Here is a 24,676-nt window from a genome sequence, read left to right as displayed (position 1 = left end):
GACTGCAATCATCATCATGGGCCACAGGCAAGCCTGCTCCTGTGTCCCTCGGTGCCACCTTGCCTGTGGTCAGGCTTTCAAATCATGATCATGGGCCACAGGCAATGCGGCTCCTGGGACCCAGGGTTCTACCTGACATTCAGCTCAGCTTTCTGATCATGATCATGATCAAGGGCCACAGGCAAGAAGGCTGATGGGTCCTGGGTGCCGCCGAACCTGTGGTCCTGCTTTCAGATCAAGATCAAGATCACGATCATGGCTGCAGGCCAGGCACCTCCTGGGTCCCGGGATGCCACCTTGCCTGTGGTGAGGCTTTCAAATCACCATCTTGGGCCACACGCAAGGTGGCTCCTGGGACCTAGGGTGTTAGCTTGCCTGAGGACTTACTTTCTGATCAGGATCACAATCACTGGCCGCAGGCAAGGCGGCACCTTTGTCCCGGGGTGCCACCTTGCCTGTGGTCCTGCTTTCTGATCTCAGTCTTGGGCCACAGGCAGGGTGGCACCCTTATGCCCAGGAGCTGACTTGCCTGCGGTCCTCCTTTCTGATCTTGACCTTAATCACAAGCCACAGGAAAGGTGGCTCCTTGGTCTTTGGGGCACCCCTTGTCTGCGACCCGGCTTTCAAATGACTATCAGGGGCTGCAGGCAAGGCAGCTCCTGGGTCCCTGGGTTCCGCCTTGCCTGTGGTCAAGCATTCTAATCTCAATCACGGGATGTAGGCACAGTGGCTCCTGGGTCTTGGGGTGCCCCCTTGACAGAAGACCGGCTTCTAAATCACAATCATGTGCCACAGGCAAGGCGGCTCCTGGGACCCGAGGTGAACCCATGCCTGAGGCTAGGCTTTCAGATGACGATCATGATCATGGGCCAGAGGCAAAGCAGCTCCTGGGTATCGGTGTGGCGCAGTGCCTGAGACCGGCCCTCTGAGCATGATCACGATCACGGGCTCCCTTGTGTCCCTGGGTGCCCCCTTGCCTGTGGTCCCGCTTTTAATTCACGATCATGATCTCGATCACGGCTGCAGGCACAGCAGCTCCTGGGTCCCGGGGTGCCACCTTGTCTGTGGTCCTGCTTCAAATAACCATCAAGGGCCACAGGCAAGGCGGCTCCTGGGACCGCGGGTGCCACCTTGCCGGTGGTCCGGCTTTCCTATCTCAACCACAGGACACAGGCAATGGGGTTCTTTGGAACCAGGGTGCTGCCTAGCCTGAGGCCTTACTTTCCAATATGGATCACGATCACAAGCCCGAGGTGAAGGCAGCCCCTTGTCCCGGGGTGCCACCGTGCCGCTGGTGCGGCTTTCCTATCTCAACCACAGGACACAGGCAAGGTGTTCCTGGCACCCAGGGTGCTGCCTTGCCTGAGGCCTTACTTTCCAATCACGATCACGATCACAGGCCACGGGCAAGGCGGCCCCTTTGTCCTGGGGGGCCACCTTGCCTGTGGTCAGGCTTTCAAATCACGATCATGGGCCACAGGCAAGGCGGCTCCTGGGACCCAGGGTGCCTGTATCCCGGCTTTCCGACTGCAAACATCAGCATGGGCCACAGGCAAGCCTTCCCCTGTGTCCCTAGGTGCGACCTTGCCTGTGGTCCAGCTTTCCCATCTCAATCACTTGATTCAGGCAAGGAGGCTCCTTTGACCCAGAGTGTTGTCTTGCTGCGGCCTTACATTCCAATCAAGATCATGACCACAGGCCCAGGCAAGGCGGCCCATTTGTCGTGGGGTTCCACCTTGCCTGGGGTCCAGCTTTCAAATCACGTGCATGGGCCACAGGCAATGCGGCTCCTGGGACCCAGGGTTCTGCCTGACATTCAGCTCAGTTTTCTGATCATGATCATTATCAGGGGCCACACGCAAGAAGGCTGATGGGTCCTGGGGTGCCGCCGTGCCTGTGGTCCTTCTTTCAGATCAAGATCAAGATCACCATCATGGATGCAGGCAAGGCACCTCCTGGTTCCCGGGATGACACCTTGCCTCTGGTCCGGCTTTCAAATCCCCATCATGGGCCACAGGCAAGGCGGCTTCCGGGACCCGGGGTCCTACGTTGCCCATGGTCCGGCTTTCCTATCTCAATCACGCTACGAATGCAAGGCGGCTCCTGGGACCCAGTGTGTTACCTTGCCTGAGGCCTTAATTTCTGATCAGGATCACAATCACTGGCGGCAGGCAAGGCGGCACCTTTGTCCCGGGGTGCCACCTTGCCTGTGCCATGCTTTCTGATCTCAGTCATGGGCCACAGGCAGGGTGGCACCCTTATGCCCAGGAACTGACTTGCCTGCGGTCCTCCTTTCTGATCTCGATCTTAATCACAAGCCACAGGCAAGGTGGCTCCTTGGTCTTTGGGGCACCCCTTGTCTGCGACCTGGCTTTCAAATGACTATCAGGGGCTGCAGGCAAGGCAGCTCCTGGGTCCCAGGGTTTCGCCTTGCCTGTGGTCAAGCATTCTAATCTCAATCACGGGCTGCAGGCACAGCGGCTCCTGGGTCCTGTGGTGCCCCCTTGCCAGAAGCCCGGCTTCTAAATGACAATCATGGGCCACAGGCAAGGCGGCTCCTGGGTCCCTGGGTTCCGCCTTGCCTGTGGTCAAGCATTCTAATCTCAATCACGGGATGCAGGCACAGTGGCTCCTGGGACCCGGGGTGAACCCATGCCTGAGGCCAGGCTTTCAGATCACGATCATGATCATGGCCTAGAGGCAAAGCAGCTCCTGGGTATCGGTGTGGCGAAGTGCCTGAGACCGGCCCTCTGAGCATGATCACGATCACGGGCTCCCTTGTGTCCCTGGGTGCCCCCTTGCCTGTGGTCCCGCTTTTAATTCACGATCATGATCTCGATCACGGCTGCAGGCACAGCCGCTCCTGGGTCCTGGGGTGCCGCCTTGCCTGTGGTCCTGCTTCAAATAACCATCAAGGGCCACAGGCAAGGCAGCTCCTGGGACCCCAGGTGCCGCCTTGCCGGTGCTCCGGCTTTCCTATCTCAACCACAGGACTCAGGCAAGGCATCTCCTGGGACCCAGGGTGCTGCCTTGCTTGAGGCCTTACTTTCCAATCACGATCACGATCACAGGCCACAGGCAAGGCGGCACCTTTTTCCTGAGGTGCCACCTTGCCTGTGGTCAGGCTTTCAAATCACGATCATGGGTCACAGGCAAGGCGGCTCCTGGGACCCAGGGTTCCTGCATCTCGGCTTTCCGACTGCAATCATCATCATGGGCCACAGGCAAGCCTGCTCCTGTGTCCCTCGGTGTCACCTTGCCTGTGGACCAGCTTTCCCATCTCAATCACTTGATTCAGGCAAGGAGGCTCCTTTGACCCAGGGTGTTGCCTTGCTGTGGCCTTACATTCCAATCAAGATCACGACCACAGGCCCAGGCAAGGCGGCCCATTTGTCCCCGGGTGCCACCTTGCCTGTGGTCCAGCTTTCAAATCATGATCATGGGCCACAGGCAATGCGGCTCCTGGGACCCAGGGTTCTACCTGACATTCAGCTCAGCTTTCTGATCATGATCATGATCAGGGGCCACAGGCAAGAAGGCTGATGGGTCCTGGGTGCCGCCGTACCTGTGGTTCTGCTTTCAGATCAAGATCAAGATCACGAACATGGCTGCAGGCCAGGACCTCCTGGGTCCCGGGATGCCACCTTGCCTGTGGTGAGGCTTTCAAATCACCATCTTGGGCCACACGCAAGGCGGCTCCTGGGACCTAGGGTGTTAGCTTGCCTGAGGACTTACTTTCTGATCAGGATCACAATCACTGGCCGCAGGCAAGGCGGCACCTTTGTCCCGGGGTGCCACCTTGCCTGTGGTCCTGCTTTCTGATCTCAGTCTTGGGCCACAGGCAGGGTGGCACCCTTATGCCCAGGAGCTGACTTGCCTGCGGTCCTCCTTTCTGATCTTGACCTTAATCACAAGCCACAGGCAAGGTGGCTCCTTGGTCTTTGGGGCACCCCTTGTCTGCGACCCGGCTTTCAAATGACTATCAGGGGCTGCAGGCAAGGCAGCTCCTGTGTCCCTGGGTTCTGCCTTGCCTGTGGTCAAGCATTCTAATCTCAATCACGGGATGTAGGCACAGTGGCTCCTGGGTCTTGGGGTGCCCCCTTGACAGAAGCCCGGCTTCTAAATCACAATCATGGGCCACAGGCAAGGCGGCTCCTGGGACCCGAGGTGAACCCATGCCGGAGGCCAGGCTTTCAGATCACGATCTTGATCATGGCCTAGAGGCAAAGCAGCTCCTGGGTATCCGTGTGGCGCAGTGCCTGAGAACGGCCCTCTGAGCATGATCACGATCACGGGCTCCCTTGTGTCCCTGGGTGCCCCCTTGCCTGTGGTCCCGCTTTTAATTCACGATCATGATCTCGATCACGCCTGCAGGCACAGCCGCTCCTGGGTCCCGGGGTGCCGCCTTGTCTGTGGTCCTGCTTCAAATAACCATCAAGGGCCACAGGCAAGGCAGCTCCTGGGACCCCAGGTGCCGCCTTGCCGGTGCTCCGGCTTTCCTATCTCAACCACAGGACTCAGGCAAGGCATCTCCTGGGACCCAGGGTGCTGCCTTGCTTGAGGCCTTACTCTCCAATCACGATCACGATCACAGGCCACAGGCAAGGCGGCACCTTTTTCCTGAGGTGCCACCTTGCCTGTGGTCAGGCTTTCAAATCACGATCATGGGTCACAGGCAAGGCGGCTCCTGGGACCCAGGGTTCCTGCATCTCGGCTTTCCGACTGCAATCATCATCATGGGCCACAGGCAAGCCTGCTCCTGTGTCCCTCGGTGTCACCTTGCCTGTGGACCAGCTTTCCTATCTCAATCACTTGATTCAGGCAAGGAGGCTCCTTTGACCCAGGGTGTTGCCTTGCTGTGGCCTTACATTCCAATCAAGATCACGACCACAGGCCCAGGCAAGGCGGCCCATTTGTCCCCGGGTGCCACCTTGCCTGTGGTCCAGCTTTCAAATCATGATCATGGGCCACAGGCAATGCGGCTCCTGGGACCCAGGGTTCTACCTGACATTCAGCTCAGCTTTCTGATCATGATCATGATCAGGGGCCACAGGCAAGAAGGCTGATGGGTCCTGGGTGCCGCCGTACCTGTGGTTCTGCTTTCAGATCAAGATCAAGATCACGAACATGGCTGCAGGCCAGGCACCTCCTGGGTCCCGGGATGCCACCTTGCCTGTGGTGAGGCTTTCAAATCACCATCTTGGGCCATACGCAAGGCGGCTCCTGGGACCTAGGGTGTTAGCTTGCCTGAGGACTTACTTTCTGATCAGGATCACAATCACTGGCCGCACGCAAGGCGGCACCTTTGTCCCGGGGTGCCACCTTGCCTGTGGTCCTGCTTTCTGATCTCAGTCTTGGGCCACAGGCAGGGTGGCACCCTTATGCCCAGGAGCTGACTTGCCTGCGGTCCTCCTTTCTGATCTTGACCTTAATCACAAGCCACAGGCAAGGTGGCTCCTTGGTCTTTGGGGCACCCCTTGTCTGCGACCCGGCTTTCAAATGACTATCAGGGGCTGCAGGCAAGGCAGCTCCTGGGTCCCTGGGTTCCGCCTTGCCTGTGGTCAAGCATTCTAATCTCAATCACGGGATGTAGGCACAGTGGCTCCTGGGTCTTGGGGTGCCCCCTTGACAGAAGACCGGCTTCTAAATCACAATCATGTGCCACAGGCAAGGCGGCTCCTGGGACCCGAGGTGAACCCATGCCTGAGGCTAGGCTTTCAGATGACGATCATGATCATGGGCCAGAGGCAAAGCAGCTCCTGGGTATCGGTGTGGCCCAGTGCCTGAGACCGGCCCTCTGAGCATGATCACGATCACGGGCTCCCTTGTGTCTTTGGGTGCCCCCTTGCCTGTGGTCCCGCTTTTAATTCACGATCATGATCTCGATCACGGCTGCAGGCACAGCAGCTCCTGGGTCCCGGGGTGCCACCTTGTCTGTGGTCCTGCTTCAAATAACCTTCAAGGGCCACAGGCAAGGCGGCTCCTGGGACCGCGGGTGCCACCTTGCCGGTGGTCCGGCTTTCCTATCTCAACCACAGGACACAGGCAATGGGGCTCTTTGGAACCAGGGTGCTGCCTAGCCTGAGGCCTTACTTTCCAATATGGATCACGATCACAAGCCCGAGGTGAAGGCAGCCCCTTGTCCCGGGGTGCCACTGTGCCGCTGGTGCGGCTTTCCTATCTCAACCACAGGACACAGGCAAGGCGTTCCTGGGACCCAGGGTGCTGCCTTGCCTGAGGCCTTACTTTCCAATCACGATCACGATCACAGGCCATGGGCAAGGCGGCCCCTTTGTCCTGGGGGGCCACCTTGCCTGTGGTCAGGCTTTCAAATCACGATCATGGGCCACAGGCAAGGCAGCTCCTGGGACCCAGGGTGCCTGTATCCCGGCTTTCCGACTGCAAACATCAGCATGGGCCACAGGCAATCCTGCCCCTGTGTCCCTAGGTGCCACCTTGCCTGTGGTCCAGCTTTCCCATCTCAATCACTTGATTCAGGCAAGGAGGCTCCTTTGACCCAGGGTGTTGTCTTGCTGCGGCCTTACATTCCAATCAAGATCATGACCACAGGCCCAGGCAAGGCGGCCCATTTGTCGCGGGGTTCCACCTTGCCTGGGGTCCAGCTTTCAAATCACGATCATGGGCCACAGGCAATGCGGCTCCTGGGACCCAGGGTTCTGCCTGACATTCAGCTCAGTTTTCTGATCATGATCATGATCAGGGGCCACACGCAAGAAGGCTGATGGGTCCTGGGGTGCCGCCGTGCCTGTGGTCCTTCTTTCAGATCAAGATCAAGATCACGATCATGGATGCAGGCAAGGCACCTCCTGGTTCACGGGATGACACCTTGCCTCTGGTCCGGCTTTCAAATCCCCATCATGGGCCACAGGCAAGGCGGCTTCCGGGACCCGGGGTCCTACGTTGCCCATGGTCCGGCTTTCCTATCTCAATCACGCTACGAATGCAAGGCGGCTCCTGGGACCCAGTGTGTTACCTTGCCTGAGGCCTTAATTTCTGATCAGGATCACAATCACTGGCGGCAGGCAAGGCGGCACCTTTGTCCCGGGGTGCCACCTTGCCTGTGCCATGCTTTCTGATCTCAGTCATGGGCCACAGGCAGGGTGGCACCCTTATGCCCAGGAACTGACTTGCCTGCGGTCCTCCTTTCTGATCTCGATCTTAATCACAAGCCACAGGCAAGGTGGCTCCTTGGTCTTTGGGGCACCCCTTGTCTGCGACCTGGCTTTCAAATCATTATCAGGGGCTGCAGGCAAGGCAGCTCCTGGGTCCCAGGATTCCGCCTTGCCTGTGGTCAAGCATTCTAATCTCAATCACGGGCTGCAGGCACAGCGGCTCCTGGGTCCTGTGGTGCCCCCTTGCCAGAAGCCCAGCTTCTAAATGACAATCATGGGCCACAGGCAAGGCGGCTCCTGGGACCCGGGGTGAACCCATGCCTGAGGCCAGGCTTTCAGATCACGATCATGATCATGGCCTAGAGGCAAAGCAGCTCCTGGGTATCGGTGTGGCGCAGTGCCTGAGACCGGCCCTCTGAGCATGATCACGATCACGGGCTCCCTTGTGTCCCTGGGTGCCCCCTTGCCTGTGGTCCCGCTTTTAATTCACGATCATGATCTCGATCACGCCTGCAGGCACAGCCGCTCCTGGGTCCCGGGGTGCCGCCTTGTCTGTGGTCCTGCTTCAAATAACCATCAAGGGCCACAGGCAAGGCAGCTCCTGGGACCCCAGGTGCCGCCTTGCCGGTGCTCCGGCTTTCCTATCTCAACCACAGGACACCGGCAATGCTGCTCATGGGACCCAGGGTGCTGCCTTGCCTGAGGCCTTACTTTCCAATCAAGATCACGATCACAAGCCCCAGGCAAGGCGGCCCCTTTGTCCCGGGGTGCCACCTTGCCTGTGGTCCGGCTTTCCGATCTCAATCGCGGGACACAGGCAGGGTGGCACCCTCGTGCCCAGGAGCTGACTTGCCTGTGGTCCTCCTTTCTGATCTCGATCTTAATCACAATCCACAGGCAAGGTGGCTCCTTTGTCTGTGGAGCACCCCTTGTCTGCGACCTGGCTTTCAAATCACTATCATGGGCTTCAGGCAAGGCAGCTCCTGGGTCACGGGCTTCCGCCTTGCCTGTGGTCCTGCATTCCAATCTCAATCACGGCTGCAGGCGCAGCGGCTCCTCGGTCCTGGGATGCTGCCTTGCCTGAAGCCTGGCTTCTAAATCACAATCATGGGCCACAGGCAAGGCAGCCCCTGGGTCCCGGGGTGCTGCCTTGTCCTTGGTCCGACTTTCAAGTCAAGATCATGGGCCACAGGCAAGGCGGCTCCTGGGACCCGGGGTGCCTTCGACCCGGCTATTCTGATTACAATCGTTATCATGGGCCACAAGCAAGCTCGCTCCTGTGTCCCGAAGTGCCACCTTGCCTGTGGTCCGGTTTTCTGAAATCAAACACGGACCGCAGGTAAGGCGGTTCCTGGAACCCGGACTGCTGCCTTGCCTGCAGCCTTAATTTCCGAGTACTATCATGATCACGATCATGATCATGGCTGCAGGCATGGCACCTCTTGGGTCCCGGGGTGCCACCTTGCCTGTGGTCCTGTGTTCAGATCTCAATCAACGGCCGCACGCACGGCGGATCCTTGCTCCTTGGATGCCACCATGCCTGAAGCGAGGCTTCTAAATCACAATCATGGGCCACAGGCAAGGCCCCTCCTGTGGCCTGGGGTGCCGCCTTGTCTGTGGTCCGACTTTCAAGTTAAGATCATGGGCCACAGGCAATGCGGCTCCTGGGACCCGGGTGCCTGCATCCCGGCTTTCTGATTACAGTCATCATCATGGGCCATAAGCAAGCCGGCTCCTGTGTCCAGGGGCGCCACTTTTCCTTTCGTCCGACTTGCGGATCTCAATCACAGGACGCAGGTAAGGAGGCACCTGGGACCAAGAATGCTGCCTTGCCTGGAGCCTTAATTTCCGAATACTATCATGATCACGATCATGATCATGGCTGCAGGCAAGGCACCTTCTGGGTTTCTGGGTGCCACCTTGCCTGTGGTCCTGTTTTCAGATCTCAATCGCCGGCCGCATGCACGGCGAATCCTGGGTCCTTGGATGCCACCATGCTTGAAGCGCCCCTTCTAAATCACAATCATGGGCCACAGGCAAGCCGCTCCTGGTCCCGTTGTGCCGCCGTGCCAGAGGACAGCCCTCTGAACATGATCATGATCACGGGTCCACATTGGTCCCGGGGTGCTGCCTTCCCTGTGGTCCTGCTTTTAAATCTCGATCAGGATCATGATTACGGCTGCAGGCAAGGCAGCTCTTGGGTCCAGGGGTGCCGCCTTGTCTGTGGTCCGGCTTTCAAATCATGATCCTGGGCCACAGGCAAGACGGCTGATGATTACTGGGGTGCCACCTTGCCTGTGGTCCAGCTTTCAGATCTCAATCAGGGCCTGCAGGTAAGGCAACTCCTGGGTCCCGGGGTGCCGCCTTGTCTGTGGTCCGGCTTTCAAATCACTATCATGGGCCACAGGCAAGGCGGCTCCTGGGACCCGGGGTGCTGCCTGGCCTTGCACTCAGCTCTCTGATTGTGATCATGATCCTGGGCCACAGGCAAGATGGCTGACGATTCCTGGGGTGCCGCCTTGCCTGTGGTCCTGCTTTCAGACCTCAATCACCGGCCGAAGGCACCCCGGATCCTGGGTCCTTGGATGCCACCATGCCTGAAGCACGGCTTCTAAATCACAATCATGGGCCACAGGCAAGGCCGCTCCTGGGTCCCGTTGTGCCGCCGTGCCTGAGGACAGCCCTCTGAACATGATCATGATCACAGGTCTGCTTGGGTCCCGGGGTGCCGACTTGCCTGTGGTCCCGCTTGCAGATCACAATCACGATCACGATCATGATCACAGCTGCAGGCAAGGCCACTCCTGGGTCCTGGGATGCCACCTTGCCTGTGGTCCAACTTTCAGATATCAATCAGGGGCTGCAGTCAAGGCGGCTCCTGGGTCCTGGGATGCTGCCTTACCTGAAGCCTGCCTTCTAAATCACAATCTTGGGCCATAGGCAGGGTGGCTCCTGGAATCCGAGTTGCCGCCTTAACTGCGGCCCGGCTTTGAAATCACGGTCAGGATCACGGCTGCAGGGAATGCCGATCCTGCGTCCTGTTGTGCCTCTGTGCCTGAGGACAGCCCTCTGAACATGATCATGATCACGGGTCCACTTGGGTCTTGGGGTGCCACCTTGCCTGTGGTCCTTCTTTTAAATCTCGATCAGGATCATGATCACGGCTGCAGGCAAGGCAGCTCCTGGGTCCAGGGGTGCCGCCTTGTCTGTGGTCCAGCTTTCAAATCACGATCATGGGCCACATGCAAGGTGGCTCCTGGGACCCGGGGTGCTGCCTGGCCTAGGGCTCAGATTTCTGATCGTGATCATGATCCTGGGCCACAGGCAAGACGGCTGATGATTCCTGGGGTGCCGTCTTGCCTGTGGTCCTGCTTTCAGATCACAAACAGGGGTTGCAGGCAAGGCAGCTCCTGGGTCCCGGGGTGCCGCCTTGTCTGTGGTCCGACTTTCAAGTCAAGATCATGGGCCACAGGCAAGGCTGCTGCTGGGTCCAGGGGTGCTGCCTTGCCTGTGGTCCTGCTTTTAAATCTCGATCAGGATCATGATCACGCCTGCAGGTAAGGCAGCTCCAGGGTCCAGGGGTCCCGCCTTGTCTGTGGTCCAGCTTTCAAATCACGATCATGGGCCACAGTCAAGGCGGCTCCTGGAACTGGGGGTGCTGCCTGGCCTTGGGCTCAGCTTTCTGATCGTGATCATGATCCTGAGCCACAGGCATGATGGCTGATGATTCCTGGGGTGCCGCCTTGCCTGTGGTCCTGCTTTCAGACCTCAATCACGGGCCGAAGGCACACCGGATCCTGGGTCCTTGGATGCCACCATGCCTGAAGCGCAGGTTCTCAATCACAATCATAGGCCACAGGCAAGGCCAATCCTGGGTCCCGTTGTGCCGCTGTGCCTGTGGACAGCCCTGTGTACATGATCATGATCACGGGTCCACTTGAGTCCCGGGGTGTCAACATGCCCGTCACAATCACGATCACGATCATGATCACAGCTGCAGGCAAGGCAGCTCCTGGGTCCTGGGGTGCCACCTTGCCTGTGGTCCTGCTTTCAGACCTCTATCACAGGCGGCAGGCACACAGGATCCTGGGTCCGTGGATGTCACCATGCCTGAAGCGTGGCTTCCAAATCACAATCATGGGACACAGGCAAGACCGCTCCTGGGTCCCGTTGTGCCGCCGTGCCTGAGGACAGCCCTCTGAACATGATCATGATCACGGGTCCACTTGGGTCCCGGGGTGCAGCCTTGCCTGTGGTCCTGCTTTTAAATCTCAATCAGGATCACGATCAAGGCTGCAGTCAAGGCAGCTCCTGGGTCCAGGGGTGCCGCCTTGTCTGTGGTCCATCTTTGAAATCACGATCACGGGCCACTGGCAATGCGGCTCCTAGAAACCGGGGTGCCACCTTCCCTGTAGTCTGTCCTTCTGATCTCAATCAGGGGACGCAGGTGTGGCGGCTCCTGGGACCTAGGGTGCTGCCTTACCTGCGGCAATAATTTCCGAATACAATCACGATCAGGATCAAGATCACGGCTGCAGGCAAGGCAGCTCCTGGGTCCAGGGGTGCCGCCTTGTCTGTGGTCCGGCTTTCAAATAATGATCATGGGCCAAAGGCAAGGCGGCTCCTGTGACTCAGTTCGCTGCCTTACCTGCGGCCTTAATTTCCGAGTCCTATCACTATCATGATCATGATCACGGCTGCAGGCAAGACACCTCCTGTTTCCCGGGGTGCCACCTTGCCTGTGGGACTGCTTTCAGATCTCAATCACGTGCTGCAGGCACAGTGTTCCTTGGACCCGAGGTGCCACCTTGACTGCTACCAGGTTTTCAAATCAGTATCACAGGCTGCAGGCAAGGCAGCTCCTGGGTTCCAGGGTTTCGCTTTGCCTGTGGTCCGGTATTCCAATCTCAATCACGGGCCGCAGGCACAGCAGCTCCTTGGTCCTGGGGTGCCCCCTTGCCTGAAGCCTGGCTTCTAAATCGTAATCATGGGCCACAGGCAAGGCGGCTCCTGGGACCCGGGGTGTCACCATGCCTGAGTGCAGGCTTTCAAATCATGATCATGATCAACGTCCAGATGCAAGGTGGCTCCTGGGACCCGGTGTGCGCCATGCCTGAGGTCGGCCCTCTGATCATGATCAGGATCACTGGTCCCCTTGTTTCCTGGGATGCCGCCTTGCCTTGGTCCTGCTTTCCGATCTCAATCTCAGGCCGAAGGGCACAGTGGCTCCTGGGTCCAGGTGTGCAGCCGTGCCTGAGGCTGGGCTTTCTGATCATGATAATGATCATATGCCACAGGCAATGTGGCTCCTGTGTCCCGGGGTGTCACCGTGCCTGCGGCCGGCCTTCTGATCATGACGTAGATCTCGGGCCGCCTTCAGTCCTGGAGTGCTGCCTTGCCTGTGGTCCTGCTTTCAGATCGCGATCAGGATCAAGATCATGGCTGCAGGCAAGGCAGCTCCTTGATCCCGGGCTGCCTTCTTCATGCGGCCCGGCTTTTAAATCATGATCACATGTTAACATGTAAGATAAATTCTCATATTTTCAGTTAACAAAACTTTTCAAATGTATACCACGATATAAAAAATTTAAAATCTCATGTTTTTCATGTGCACTTTAAAAATGAGGCAAAGTAAATTGAAAAAGTACGAAACTATATTTTTCAAAGGGGAATTCAGTGTAGTATGCCCACCTTAAATAGTTACTGAAGTAGCAAACTTAATATATTATGAAGCCTTTTAATCTATCACTGTGGATCTTACAGCACTGTCCACAGTAAGTATGCAGTATATACTAAGATACTAATAAAAAAATTTACAATAAAAGTTCTTACTATTTCCTTACCTTTTAATATAGAGACTGGCTTTAAGCACCTAATCTTTACAAAAAGTTTTAATTACTTCAACTATTCCTGCCAACATTCTGATAACTTTAATGAAATATTAAATATACCTATATGCAACACAGTAAAACCTGGAAAATATTTAAACTCAATCTTAATGACCCTTTTGACTGACATCCTAGCCTAGTGAATATTTTCTACTCACTTCCTTCAACTGTATTATCAACTCTAAACATGTTAAAATTTTTGAAAGGTTATGCTTGAAAAGACTCAAGAAGAAACATCATGGAAGTGTTCCAATTTTTAAAATTCTTCCTTGCTAATGTGCTTTTATAATTTGCCATTGTAACTGCAGATTTAGGAGAGAAAATGCTGACATCACACACACATTTTAACTCAAAAAGTCAATAGTGCAACACAGACAGTCCTCTAGGGAAAGCAAGATGTAGATCACAAACAATGAGATTTTACTTTCTAGATACTGGTTGTCTAATTTCTTTAAAACCAATTTCTAGACATGATAGCTAATGGCATGCATTATAGGTAGAGTAAGTCACTTACTCAATGTAAGCCCTTGGAAATACCTGCTAGCAAGGCGGTCCTGGAAAGTAATACAGAACAGCCACCCTTTGTATCCAGCGTCTGTACCACCAGAAATCTACACTTCACTAGTTCATTGTGGCAGTTTTAAGGCCAGTTACACGAGAATTTTCAAAGGCTAAAGAGCACAGAATATATGATTTTTATAATGAGAATAGTTGTTATTTAATTTCTTTGAAAGAGAAACTTTCACCCTGGCTAGATGGCTCAGTGGATTGGAGTGTCTTCCCAGGCACCAAAGGGTCCAGGATTCAGTGACCAGTCAGGGCACATACCCAGGTGCCAGGTTTGATCCCCAGTCCCAGACACTGGATGGGAGGCAACTGGTAGATATTTCTCACATATCCATGTTTCTCTCCCTTTCCCTTTCCTTCTCCCTTCCTTTCCCTCTGACATCAATTAAAAAGAAAGAGAAATCTTCAAAGTCAGAAAAACTGAAATGAAAACTCATAATTAAAATTATTTTAAAGTAATTCATATATGGTAACAATGTCCAAAAGGTTCAGGAGGAAAGGAAACAGCACATAATATATATATTAAAAGAGTAGCCATTTTGCTCTTGGAAGCAATATAAAATATTTAAGGAATTTTCTACTGTAAAATAATCCATTTTCCACATTATTAAAGTAAACATTAAAGCATTTGAAACTATACTAGTATACAGAAATAGGTACTTTAAACTTATTAAATGAGAGGACCAAAGCTGAAAAGAAAATGTCAAGTGGTAGGTTAACTAGAAATTGTTAAAAATTTAAGAGAGACATTTCCTTTTTATCCAAAATTAAACAAATGTAATAACCTCTAGTAATAAAAATAATCAAAAGGGAAATGAAAAATACTAAGGATCATAAATTAAGCATAGGCTAAGAAAGATCCTCATCAGGTTAAAACCTTTCACTTATTTTTAAGAGGAAATACTAAACTTGCCAGAATAGGGAATATTATATTTCAACAGTCCTTGTTTTGGTAGGTGAGATACTCATTATGTCAATATGCCCCCGCCGCCCCTGTCTCACTTAAAAGGAAAGAACTTATCTGGGATTGGAGCAGGAGCAGTGATTCTTCTCCAGTCCTTGCAGATGAGGCGCTCATCATGTCACAGCCCTCATTCCTCCTTAAGATAAGATGGCATGGCCACGCTGCACATCAGTAAGGTTAGCACAGCTGCCAGATTTTTTTGTGGCCACCCTGCACAGGTTTTTGTTTTCACAATATCTGGAAATGGCCTACGGGTAAACATGAGATAGAACACAGGTACATTCAAAAAAAAGGAGCTGCAGCTTTCACAGAGAAAGCATCACTGATAGCCACACAGTCCCACTTCTTTATATGGATTATAGTCATTGCCTCTTCATAGAGCTGGCGTATACACTGCATGGTCCTTGGGATCCTATTTTATGTTCATCCACGAAGTTAAGTAGTTTAGGGACTCTGGTTAGATTGACAGAGCAAAGGGGAACTCAGTATTTTTTTTTTAGTTTGAGTTTTTTCAAGATGTCAAAGGTGTGACAGTCTTCCTAACAACAGGATCATCTGTTGTCTGTACACTTGGTTCCTTAAATATAATAAATATACAGTTGGGAAATGTTATTGTTTACTCAGCTATTTACATTCTATCCAATCTTCATTAGCTAGCATTTACTCTAAGCAAATTTTAATGAGGCAGGCATGTGCTGTATTTTACTGAAAGCTCGAAAGGTCTAGTGACTGATGCACCATCAAGGTACTATTTCACTTGCACATTAAGGCAGACGCACTCTAAAGGACTATTAAGTACCAAAAAAACTGTCCATTTTAGTTATAATTTTGTTGTATACTCCCCAGAATTCATAAGCCATAAATATTATTTTGTCGCACATACTTTACAATTGCCATTAAAAACCCATATACTTTCTACACCCAGTGTTTGAAGTACATATTCTACAATCTAAGTATCACTCTCTCAGGTTACTTCTGTCTAACAAACTGAAGGTACTGAACTGTGATCTATACAGAAAAGACATGAATTTGCAAACTGAGTTAAGAGTGATAAGTAGAATATGGTTGTAGATATGATTAATGATACAATTGTAGGAAATTATTCATGTATGGTTATAAAATAGAATACAGTTTCAAAAAAAACCATCAAAGTTTAAAATGGATTTAAATTATTCTGAATCGTGGTCACAGAAAAGGTAATTTTTATAATGTAGGATTCTTATATACACCATAAAAATACTGCTAATATGATGTGAGAGAGTTAATAAGTCTTATTCAATGTGTTAGTTTAAAACAGCTTTTCATTTTCCTAGTCTCTACATAATATGATTTATGCACAGATACTGGATTTTGAGTCTGACAGAAAACCCCACTTTGTGATTCCACAGCTTTACCTCTAGGTTCAGTGCTCTTTCTTTTCGAAGAGGAGTCAATGCAATAGGCAACAATCCATGGTCACTTGCTAAGGACCGAAGGTCAAAATAGTATTGGGCATAGACACTGGTAGAAACATACAGACGAAACCGCAGTAGACATATGTATTGCCTTTCCAACTCATTTCTGGGGAAGAAGGAAAACACAAAACCACCACAGGGCAATTTTAGTCAACTTGGTTCTCTTCAATATTGTCATTCTAAGCTACTAGGTTGGCTCTGAGGTTAGTTTTGAATTAAATAAAGGCTACCCAGCTGGGCTAATACACTAATGTTCAACCAGGCAAACAAGGCTCAACAATTTGTGGTCCCCTTTGAGTTTGGGACAAGGGGAAGGACTTTGAGTTTGGGACAAAGGGAAGGAGGTTATGTCTCTTGTGCACAACAGCTGTTGACTAGGGGCTCAATTATCAGAGTCCCATTAGTGCAGCTGTAGGTTTCTACTTCTTGCTCACTCTCAGGGCTCCACTCTAGTGCTCAGATGAAAGGAATGATGTATGCTGTTTCTTAGCCCTGAAGAACTTGCAGACATTTTACCAGGCTGATAGCAGGAAGAGGATTAGTAAAATAGAGATGTGCCAACAAAAGGACTGGGCACATCACCACAGCAACAAATGGATCCATTCAGAACCACCACTCTTATCTTTGAGGGGAAAACTCTTGGAAAATTATCAGACACCAAAAAACAAACTGAGGAAGAGACAAATCAATGGAAGCATGTACAATGCTCGTGGACAGGAAGCATTAACACCTTTAAAATGTCCATACCACCTCAAATAATCTCTTTCAACCAAATTCCTATCAAGATGCCAATGCCATCTTTTACAGAAGTAGAACAACTAATCCAGAGTTTTATACGGACCCACAAAAGACCCTGGACAATTCGTCACAGCAGTTGAGAGAAAAACAAAAGAGGCTGGAGGTATCACACTACCTGATATCAAACTCCACTACAGGGTTAGAGTCATCAAAACAGCATGGTACTAGCATGAAAACAAACATAGATCAATGAAACAAAATTGAAAGCCCAGAAATAACCCCACACCTATATGTTTAATTACTATTTGACAAAAGAGGAGACTTCATTCAATGGTATGAAGACAGTCTATTCAATAAATGATGTTGGGTAAATTGAACAGATACATTCAAACATTGAAGCTAGACCACTTCTTACACCATATACAAGAATAGACTCAAAATGGATTGTTAACCTAAATGTAAGTGTCAAAACCATAAAACTCCTAGAAGAAAACATAGGCACTAAAATCTGGAATATTTCTCTTAGTGCTTTGCTGATAGATTACCCTGAGCAAGCAAAATAAAAGAAAAAATAAAGGAATGGGACTATATCAAACTAATAGTTTTAGTATAGCAAAAGAAAACAGCAACAAAATAAAAAGACAACCCACTGATGGGAAAACATATGTGACATTGATATATCTAATAGGGGGTTTAATATTCAAAATTTATAAAAAACATATATAACGCAACACCTTATAAAAAACATATACAGCTCAATACCAAAAATACGAACAATCTAATTAAAAAATGGACAGAGGACCTGAAAAGACACTTATCCAAAGAGAGCATACAGATGGCTGATAGATAGGAAAAGATGCTTAACATCACTGATCATCAGTGATATGCAAATTAAAACCACAATGAGATATCCTCACACCTGTCAGAATGGCTATCATCAACAAAGAGCAAGTGCTGACAAGGATGTGGAGAAAAGGGAACCCTCGTGCACTTTTGGTGGCAAGGTATATTGGTGCAGACACTGTGGGAAATAGTATGGAAGTTCCTCAAAAATTAAAAATTGAACTGCCTATGACTCAGTGATTCTACCCCTGGTATATATCTGAAGAAAACCAGGGCACTAATTGAGAGGATATATGCACCCTATATTCACTGCAGTATTATTCATAATCCTTAAGCTGTAGAAGCAACTCAAGTGCCCATTAACTGATGAGTGGATAAAAAAGCAGTGGAATATTATGACTCATCCATAAAAAAGAATGAATTCCTGCCATTTGTGAGAGAATAGTTTGACCTAGAGGGTATAATGTTAGTGAAATAAGTCAGTCAGAGAAATACAAATAACATATGATTTCACTAAAAAGCAATATAAATGAACAAACAAAACAGAAGCAGACTCAGAGGTAAAGGGAACATTTTGATGGTTGCCAGAGGAGAAGAGGTTTGGGGGCGCTGGGTGAAGAAGGTGAAGAAATTGAGAAGTACAGACTGGCAATTACAATGCAGTTATGGGGATATAAATTACACCATGGGAAAGAGAGTCAATAATACTGCAATAACTACGCATGGTGTCAGGTCAGTACTAAAAATACTGGGGAAAACACTTCGCAAAGCACATGATTTTCTAACCATTATGCTGTACACCTGAGACTAATATGAAATAACTAGAATCCCGGTGCACAGATTTATGTTCTTACACAACCCGGGACCCCTCGGGGGATGTCAGAGAGCCAGTTTCGGCCTGATCCCTGCAGGCCAGGCCGAGGGACCCCACTGGTGCACGAATCTGTGCACTGGGACTCTAGTATGCATATAAGATCTTTGGTTAATCTCTTCCCGCACTTCCCACTCCCCCATTCTCTCTGAGATTCATCAGTCTGTTCCATGTTCCCATTCCTATGGTTTCACTCCTGTGTTAAGCATCTGCCCAGGTCGCCAGTGCACATCATAACTACTGGCTGGGCAGCTGGTCGCTTAGGTTTCTCTTTATATATAAATATTGAATGTAAAGTCTTATTGAAAATAAATGAAATTTTGAAAAAGGGGGAATAAAAGACCTGAACTGGTGGAAAGCGTTAAGAAAGGCCTGAAGGTATTTACATTACTGTTGTTTTTGAATCTGAGCTTCTACAAACTTTGCTACCAGAGAAATATACCAAATTATCACACAGATTATTACAATAATAACACATGAAGACATACTAATTAATGAGGAGTATGAAATGTCAAAGCAAATATGGATAGAAAAATGTATGTAATTTTATGCCTAGTTCAGTCCTCTGCACAATGCAACCTTTCAAAATATTTCTTATTTTGTAAACTTTATGGGGGCAAATAAGGTATTCGAAAATGGTTTGAAACTTCATCAAAATCTTGCCAACTCACAAGTTCTTGATTGTAATGCCCCTTAGCAATGAGAAGAAGTGAAAATTCCACATAGCCTCATCGTGCAGATACTTGTAGGTCAGAATAATCGCTCCCAAAACAATGCGTTTCCAGTTAGATGGGCAAATGTCGATTTCAGCATAAGATAAAAGTCTTTCTATGTAAACCTGCAAAGTAGAACACTGGTTTTTGATTCTAGTTCAGTTTAAGTGCTGTGATAAGAACTTTCAGGAATGATAGATTTCATCAGTTTTTGACATGCCTTTTATTCATAGCTTCTAGAGAGACTGCTTGGCCAGCCAAAGCCAGAGGCCAAGAAACAGTTGCAAATCAGACACTTCTACTGCCTACTTTCCCATGTGAATTTCCAGCGTGCTCACCAAAGAGTCGCTGGTTCCACTCTTGGCTCTTGTCAGGACTCATGCGGGAGGCAATCAATAGATGTCTCTCTCTCATACTGATGATTCTCTCTCTCTTTCTCCTCTCCTCCCCTGTCTTTTCTACTTTCTCTGAAAATCAATGGATAAAATATCCTCTGGTGAGGATTAAAAATTTTTTTAAAGAGAGTCCCCCCAGTGGCTGCTGTGTGGTGCAGCAGGACAGGCAGTGCAAACAGGTGTGTCTGAGGCAGGTCTCTACAACTGTCAGGTATTCCTGGACTTAGTGCCTTTGTAAGAAACACACATGCACACCAAGGATAGACATTTCATATCCCCTAAGCCTCACATCTCCATCACGATTCTGTGAAATCCATCTCTGTCTTACACAACCTGAGGCTTGGTCAGTTCTGTTGGTTTCAGTTGGTAGCAGAGCTGCCAGTCTCTATCTCCCTGGTTCTCCTCTAAACCTGCCAGATAGCTGGTGAGATCTCATGATTTCTTCACATGTATTACATGTCTATTCTACAAAGAACTGGGTGAAGTTAACAGCTAAGCAAAGATTATAGAGGCAAGCTGTGATTTGCTGTTTCGTCAAAGGGTTCTTTGAAGGAGAATATGTTTACTGTCCGAGGTTATCAGATTGACAGCTCACATTAGCCAAAGGTGTTAAAACCCAACTGTATTTTAGAAAGCAAAAGGTTACTGAACATTATGTGCTATTAGTGAAAGTTTGCACCAATCTCCCAAAGCTAAATGCTCCCAGATATCCTAAGAATGAACCTCCTTGCAAGGTTCAACTGTCAACTTTCTGGGAATAATTAGAGACATACACAACATTGGAAATCACTCAACTTTCCTTCATCACTTCTACAGATTTAGAATGTGCCATTACTCATTCATTTATACCACTTGCCCTCCTGTGTCAGTGGAATTGAGTTTCTCTTCTCACTGAGTTTCTCTTCACTCTTCCATCAGTGAAGTCAATCCCATCCCACTTCTGAAGAACACCTCCCACAATTACCTCTTCTTGAACACTTTCCTGTGCCAGAGATTCTTCCTAATATGAATATATTTATGTGGTACCCATCCCACTCCCCACAATCCCTAGACTGCCTCCTCTCTGTTTGCTCACAGTGAATGCCCTGAAGCTGCTTCTCATCTCCCACTCTCTCCTTCACCCACTGTAGTCTGCCCCTGGCACTGTCACTCGACTGAAACTACTACTGCTAAGGTCATCAGTGCGTGTGCACATACAAACCAGAGCTCTTCACCCCAGCTCCCCACTCCCTACGCATTCCCTAATGTCATGTGGGGCACTGCCATTTGCCTAGGTGCTTGGCCAAAGACGTCCAATTGAGTTGACCTGTTCCAAACTGTTAGCAACTCTTGTTATTGCTGCCTGTCACTGATAGTGAGTCTGCTTCCTAGTCTATTTGTCACTTCTCACCCATGTCAATGTTATTGCCCCTGACTTCTCGGCCTCCACTCAGACTCCCAGCTACAATCATTCTCCCCAAAGCAGCCTGGATAGCTTTTGTAATCAAGAGCACTTCCCCACCCTGCTCAACTCTGCCAAAGTGTTTCCACCAAACAAATAAAAATGTCACTTTCTCCCATGGCCTGCAAGCTGCAAGGCCCAATCAGGTAGCACTTGCCCTTCTAGGTCCACATGACCTACATTCTCTCCCTCATTCCACACTCTGACCACACTGGCCATACCTCACTCTTACTCAAATACCAAGTATAAGTTCCCATCTCAGAGGCTGGCACTTATTCCCTCTGCACATAACGCCAGAGCTCCTCATCTTCCTCAGTTCAGTCAGGCCAGGGTCAGATGTCATCTCTTACAGAGGCTCTTCCTGATCACCTCTCTCAAGTAGCAAGCCCCTCTCAGCATGATATCACGTCACCCTGCTGTACCTTCGTGATATTTACTACTACCTGAGATATTCACCTTTTAACAACACTCAGTTAAAGAAATATTTATCTCTTCCTCACTAGGACAGAAGCTCCATAAAAGCAAACACTTTATTCAACCATGGCTCTCCTCTATCCTCTGCACTTAGATCTGTAAGGACTCAGCTCTGAAGGAGAAATCATCAGGCATAGCTTAGGATGCTATCGAAAACAGGGAGAAACAATAAAATAGAAGGAAGATAAGCGAGGTTCCAGAAAGAGAGTGAGGTCAAAGTGCTCAATGCTGACAAGAAGTTGCTCGTTCCATAAATATCCACTAAATACCTGCTGTTGTTACTCTTCCTGCTTCCATGCACTTTTTATTCACACATTTTCTCGGTATTGGAATAGCTAATACTAATTCCCTGCCAGTAGCTCAGATTCATGCTCGAATTCCACATATTCAAACGCGTGGCCTGGTGCATCAAAAGCGTGCATGGAGGGGGGTGTTCCCTCAGCCTAGCCTACACTCTCTCCAATTGGGAAGACCTTGGGGGATGTCCAACTGCCAGATTAGGCCCAATCCCATGGGCCTAAACTGGCAGTCGGACATCTCCCTCACAATCTGGAACTGCTGGCTCCTAACTGCTCACATTCCTACCTGCCTGATTGCCCCTAACTGCCTCTGCCTGACTGCCTGATCACCCCTAACTGCCCTCCTCTGCTGGCCAATTTGGTTCTGACTAGTCTCTTTCTATGCCAATCAGCATCAAAAGCTCTGCTTCCTAGGCAGCCATTGGCTCCTCACACTTCACCCAGATTTGGTTCTGACTGGTCAGTTTCTATGCCAGTCAGTGTCTCTGGGTCTATCAACAGAACCTGCTCAGAAGTGCGGCACTGATGAGCAGCCCCGGTGGAGACCTGGAGAGAAATAGAGATGCTGCTGCTGGCCCGTCTTGGAGAGAAAGAGAGAGGCAAGTGTTGATCAACAGCTGCCACACAGGCTATGGATCAGACCCTGCTTCTCTCTTCAGGCCTCTCTCTGGGCCTGGTTTGCAGTCCCCTCAGCAGTCAGTGCTGGGTCATAGTGCCTGCAGCCACAGCAGTCAGTGCTGGGTCACCACGGCAACCAAGTGCTGACTGCAGGACTGACTTTCGGTTGGCTGAACCTCCGATTATGACGAACTCAGGGTTTTTATATAGTAGGATGATCTCTAGAGATGCCCCTCTGTCTCACAGGTGCATCATCTTAATGTGTTTGAAAAGCACTCACCCTCTTCTACCCCAGATGCTCTCCTTGCTGAGTTCCCTAGCTCTTCAAGTGGGAGCACCACTCCCGCCTTTGATCAGCTGTGCTCAGCACTCCAGAGGGCTGGCAGATACGTGGAAAAGCCTGTGTCTAATCCAGTGCCCACTGAGGGGTCTCTATTCGGAAGCACAGGCTGCCTCTCCAAAATTCTGACTGAACACTGACGGAGGAGGCACTGCACTAAGTACTCTTCCCTCAGACCAAGCAGGAGACTTTCCCCTTTAGGATTGTTCGAGGGAGGAGTGATACAATCCCCATTCCTTCTCACTAGAATGGACCACTCATTCCAAATGACACACTCTTTCCACAGAAATCCTGGATGAATGACACAGAGCCCCTTACACAGCTGTAGCTGAGCAGACAACCAGCAAAGCCCTTTCAGGTCCTACTGGCACTAGAATCATGGAAACATCACAGGCAGGCACAAGAGGACAGCAAGGACAGATGAACACCCATCATCCAAGGAACAGAGAACATTGGGCTCTAGTTCTCAGTCAGGACACACATTACAACTGCCTGGGGAATGCAGCCTGCGACTCAGCTTAGACCTACACTGAACCTGACACTGCCTGGGGCCCAGAAGGTTCTGTTATTGCCCCCATCCTGCCCCATCAGCACACCTTGTATGTATGCCTGTGTGCACTGCATGTGCCTATGTCTCCTGAGGTCTGGAGTGAGAAATTGGAAACCTCTCCCTCCTGCTGCCTTTGAAAACAATCCCTTTGTGGTGAAAAAAGCAAGCACATTTTAAATCATGATGATTATTAAGCTCAAGTGTGTGAACTTTACATCCTTTGATAGGTTTCCCTTAATAAAGTTCTGAAAGAAGAACTATCTTACCAATGTTGTTATGGCATATCCTCCTGTTGCCTTAAAGGCAATGAAGAAAGGTCGAATAAATCTGTAAATTGATTCGGGATCAGGATTATGATGAAAGAATTCCTCAGGAACCTTTTCTTCCTGAAAGAAAGCATCCATTGAAGAAAAATATTAAGTACTTTTGTAACAACCATGTTCCACTTGTGCCCATGTGCCGCTTAAAATAATTTTGATTGGCTGACATGTATTTTAGCCTTTTAAATATAAATAATTGGACCTTAAAAAACAGTGACTGAATATTGACACTCAATAAAGATAAATACAGGCACAACCTCAGAATATTTATATATTCCTTTCCACCTTCCCCTACAGTATTCTGTCGAAATGTGAACTATTTTTAGGCTCCAAAGACTTGTTGGTTATCATGTCATACTTCTCTGCAATCAACTTTGAGAATGTAACCATCAGGCTCTAAGGCTGTGCTGTGCATACAGTGCTCACCAGCCACATATTGTTATAGAGCATATCTGAAGACATTTGAAAATTTTTGTCATTCTAATTAATTCAATATTTAAATAGCTGTTTAATTGTCTTCTAGAGATCCTGACATATCTATTAGGTTTATGTACAAATATTCATATTGCTTGATGTTATTGAAAATTTTCTTTTAAAAATATACATTTTTGTTTTTCAGGCATGTTGTCCACTGTAGCTCACTAATTATACAAAGCTGAAACTCAGTTCTTACTGACCTATCCTATATAATTAAAGGGTAATAAGCAAATCGACCGAATGGCGGAAAATTGGTCGCTGTGATGCCCACTGACCACCAAGGGGCAGAGCCTCAACACAGGAGCTGACCCCTGGTGGTCAGTGTGCTCCCACAGGCGGAGTGCTGCTCAGCCAGAAGGCAGGCCGATGGCTGGCGAGCACAGTGGCTGTGGCAGGAGCCACTCCCGCCTCCGTGGCAGTGCTAAGGATGTAAGCCATCAGTCAGACATCCCCTAAGGGCTCCTAGACTGCAAAATGCACAGACTGGGCTGAGGGATCCTCCACCCCCAGTACATGAATGTCACGCACCGGGCCTCTAGTTTCTTATATAACATGAGAGGCTCAGTGCACAAAATCTGTGCATGGGTGGGT

The 24,676-nt window shown here is 49.8% G+C and overlaps 1 protein-coding gene across 1 annotated transcript in view; it reads right to left on the bottom strand.

Moving 5' to 3' along the window:
• Positions 1–10,969: 10,969 nt before the first annotated feature.
• LOC139016149 (cyclin-Y-like protein 1) overlaps positions 10,970–24,676 on the bottom strand; it is a 75,162-nt gene continuing 61,455 nt past the window's right edge. Inside the window, exons 3-7 of the mRNA XM_070423828.1 lie at positions 23,555–23,674; positions 19,130–19,296; positions 15,947–16,112; positions 14,737–14,800; positions 10,970–11,127 (exon numbers count right to left, since the gene is read on the bottom strand). Of these exons, the coding sequence (XP_070279929.1) occupies positions 10,970–11,127; positions 14,737–14,800; positions 15,947–16,112; positions 19,130–19,296; positions 23,555–23,674 (675 nt within the window). The remainder of the gene's footprint in view (positions 11,128–14,736; positions 14,801–15,946; positions 16,113–19,129; positions 19,297–23,554; positions 23,675–24,676) is intronic.

The sequence above is a fragment of the Myotis yumanensis genome, unplaced genomic scaffold, assembly GCF_028538775.1.
Source record: "Myotis yumanensis isolate MYYU_CA2020_CCGP unplaced genomic scaffold, mMyoYum1.0.hap1 SCAF_1, whole genome shotgun sequence".
In the NCBI taxonomy this organism is placed as follows: domain Eukaryota; kingdom Metazoa; phylum Chordata; class Mammalia; order Chiroptera; family Vespertilionidae; genus Myotis; species Myotis yumanensis.
This window is presented reverse-complemented; position numbering and strand designations above follow the sequence as displayed.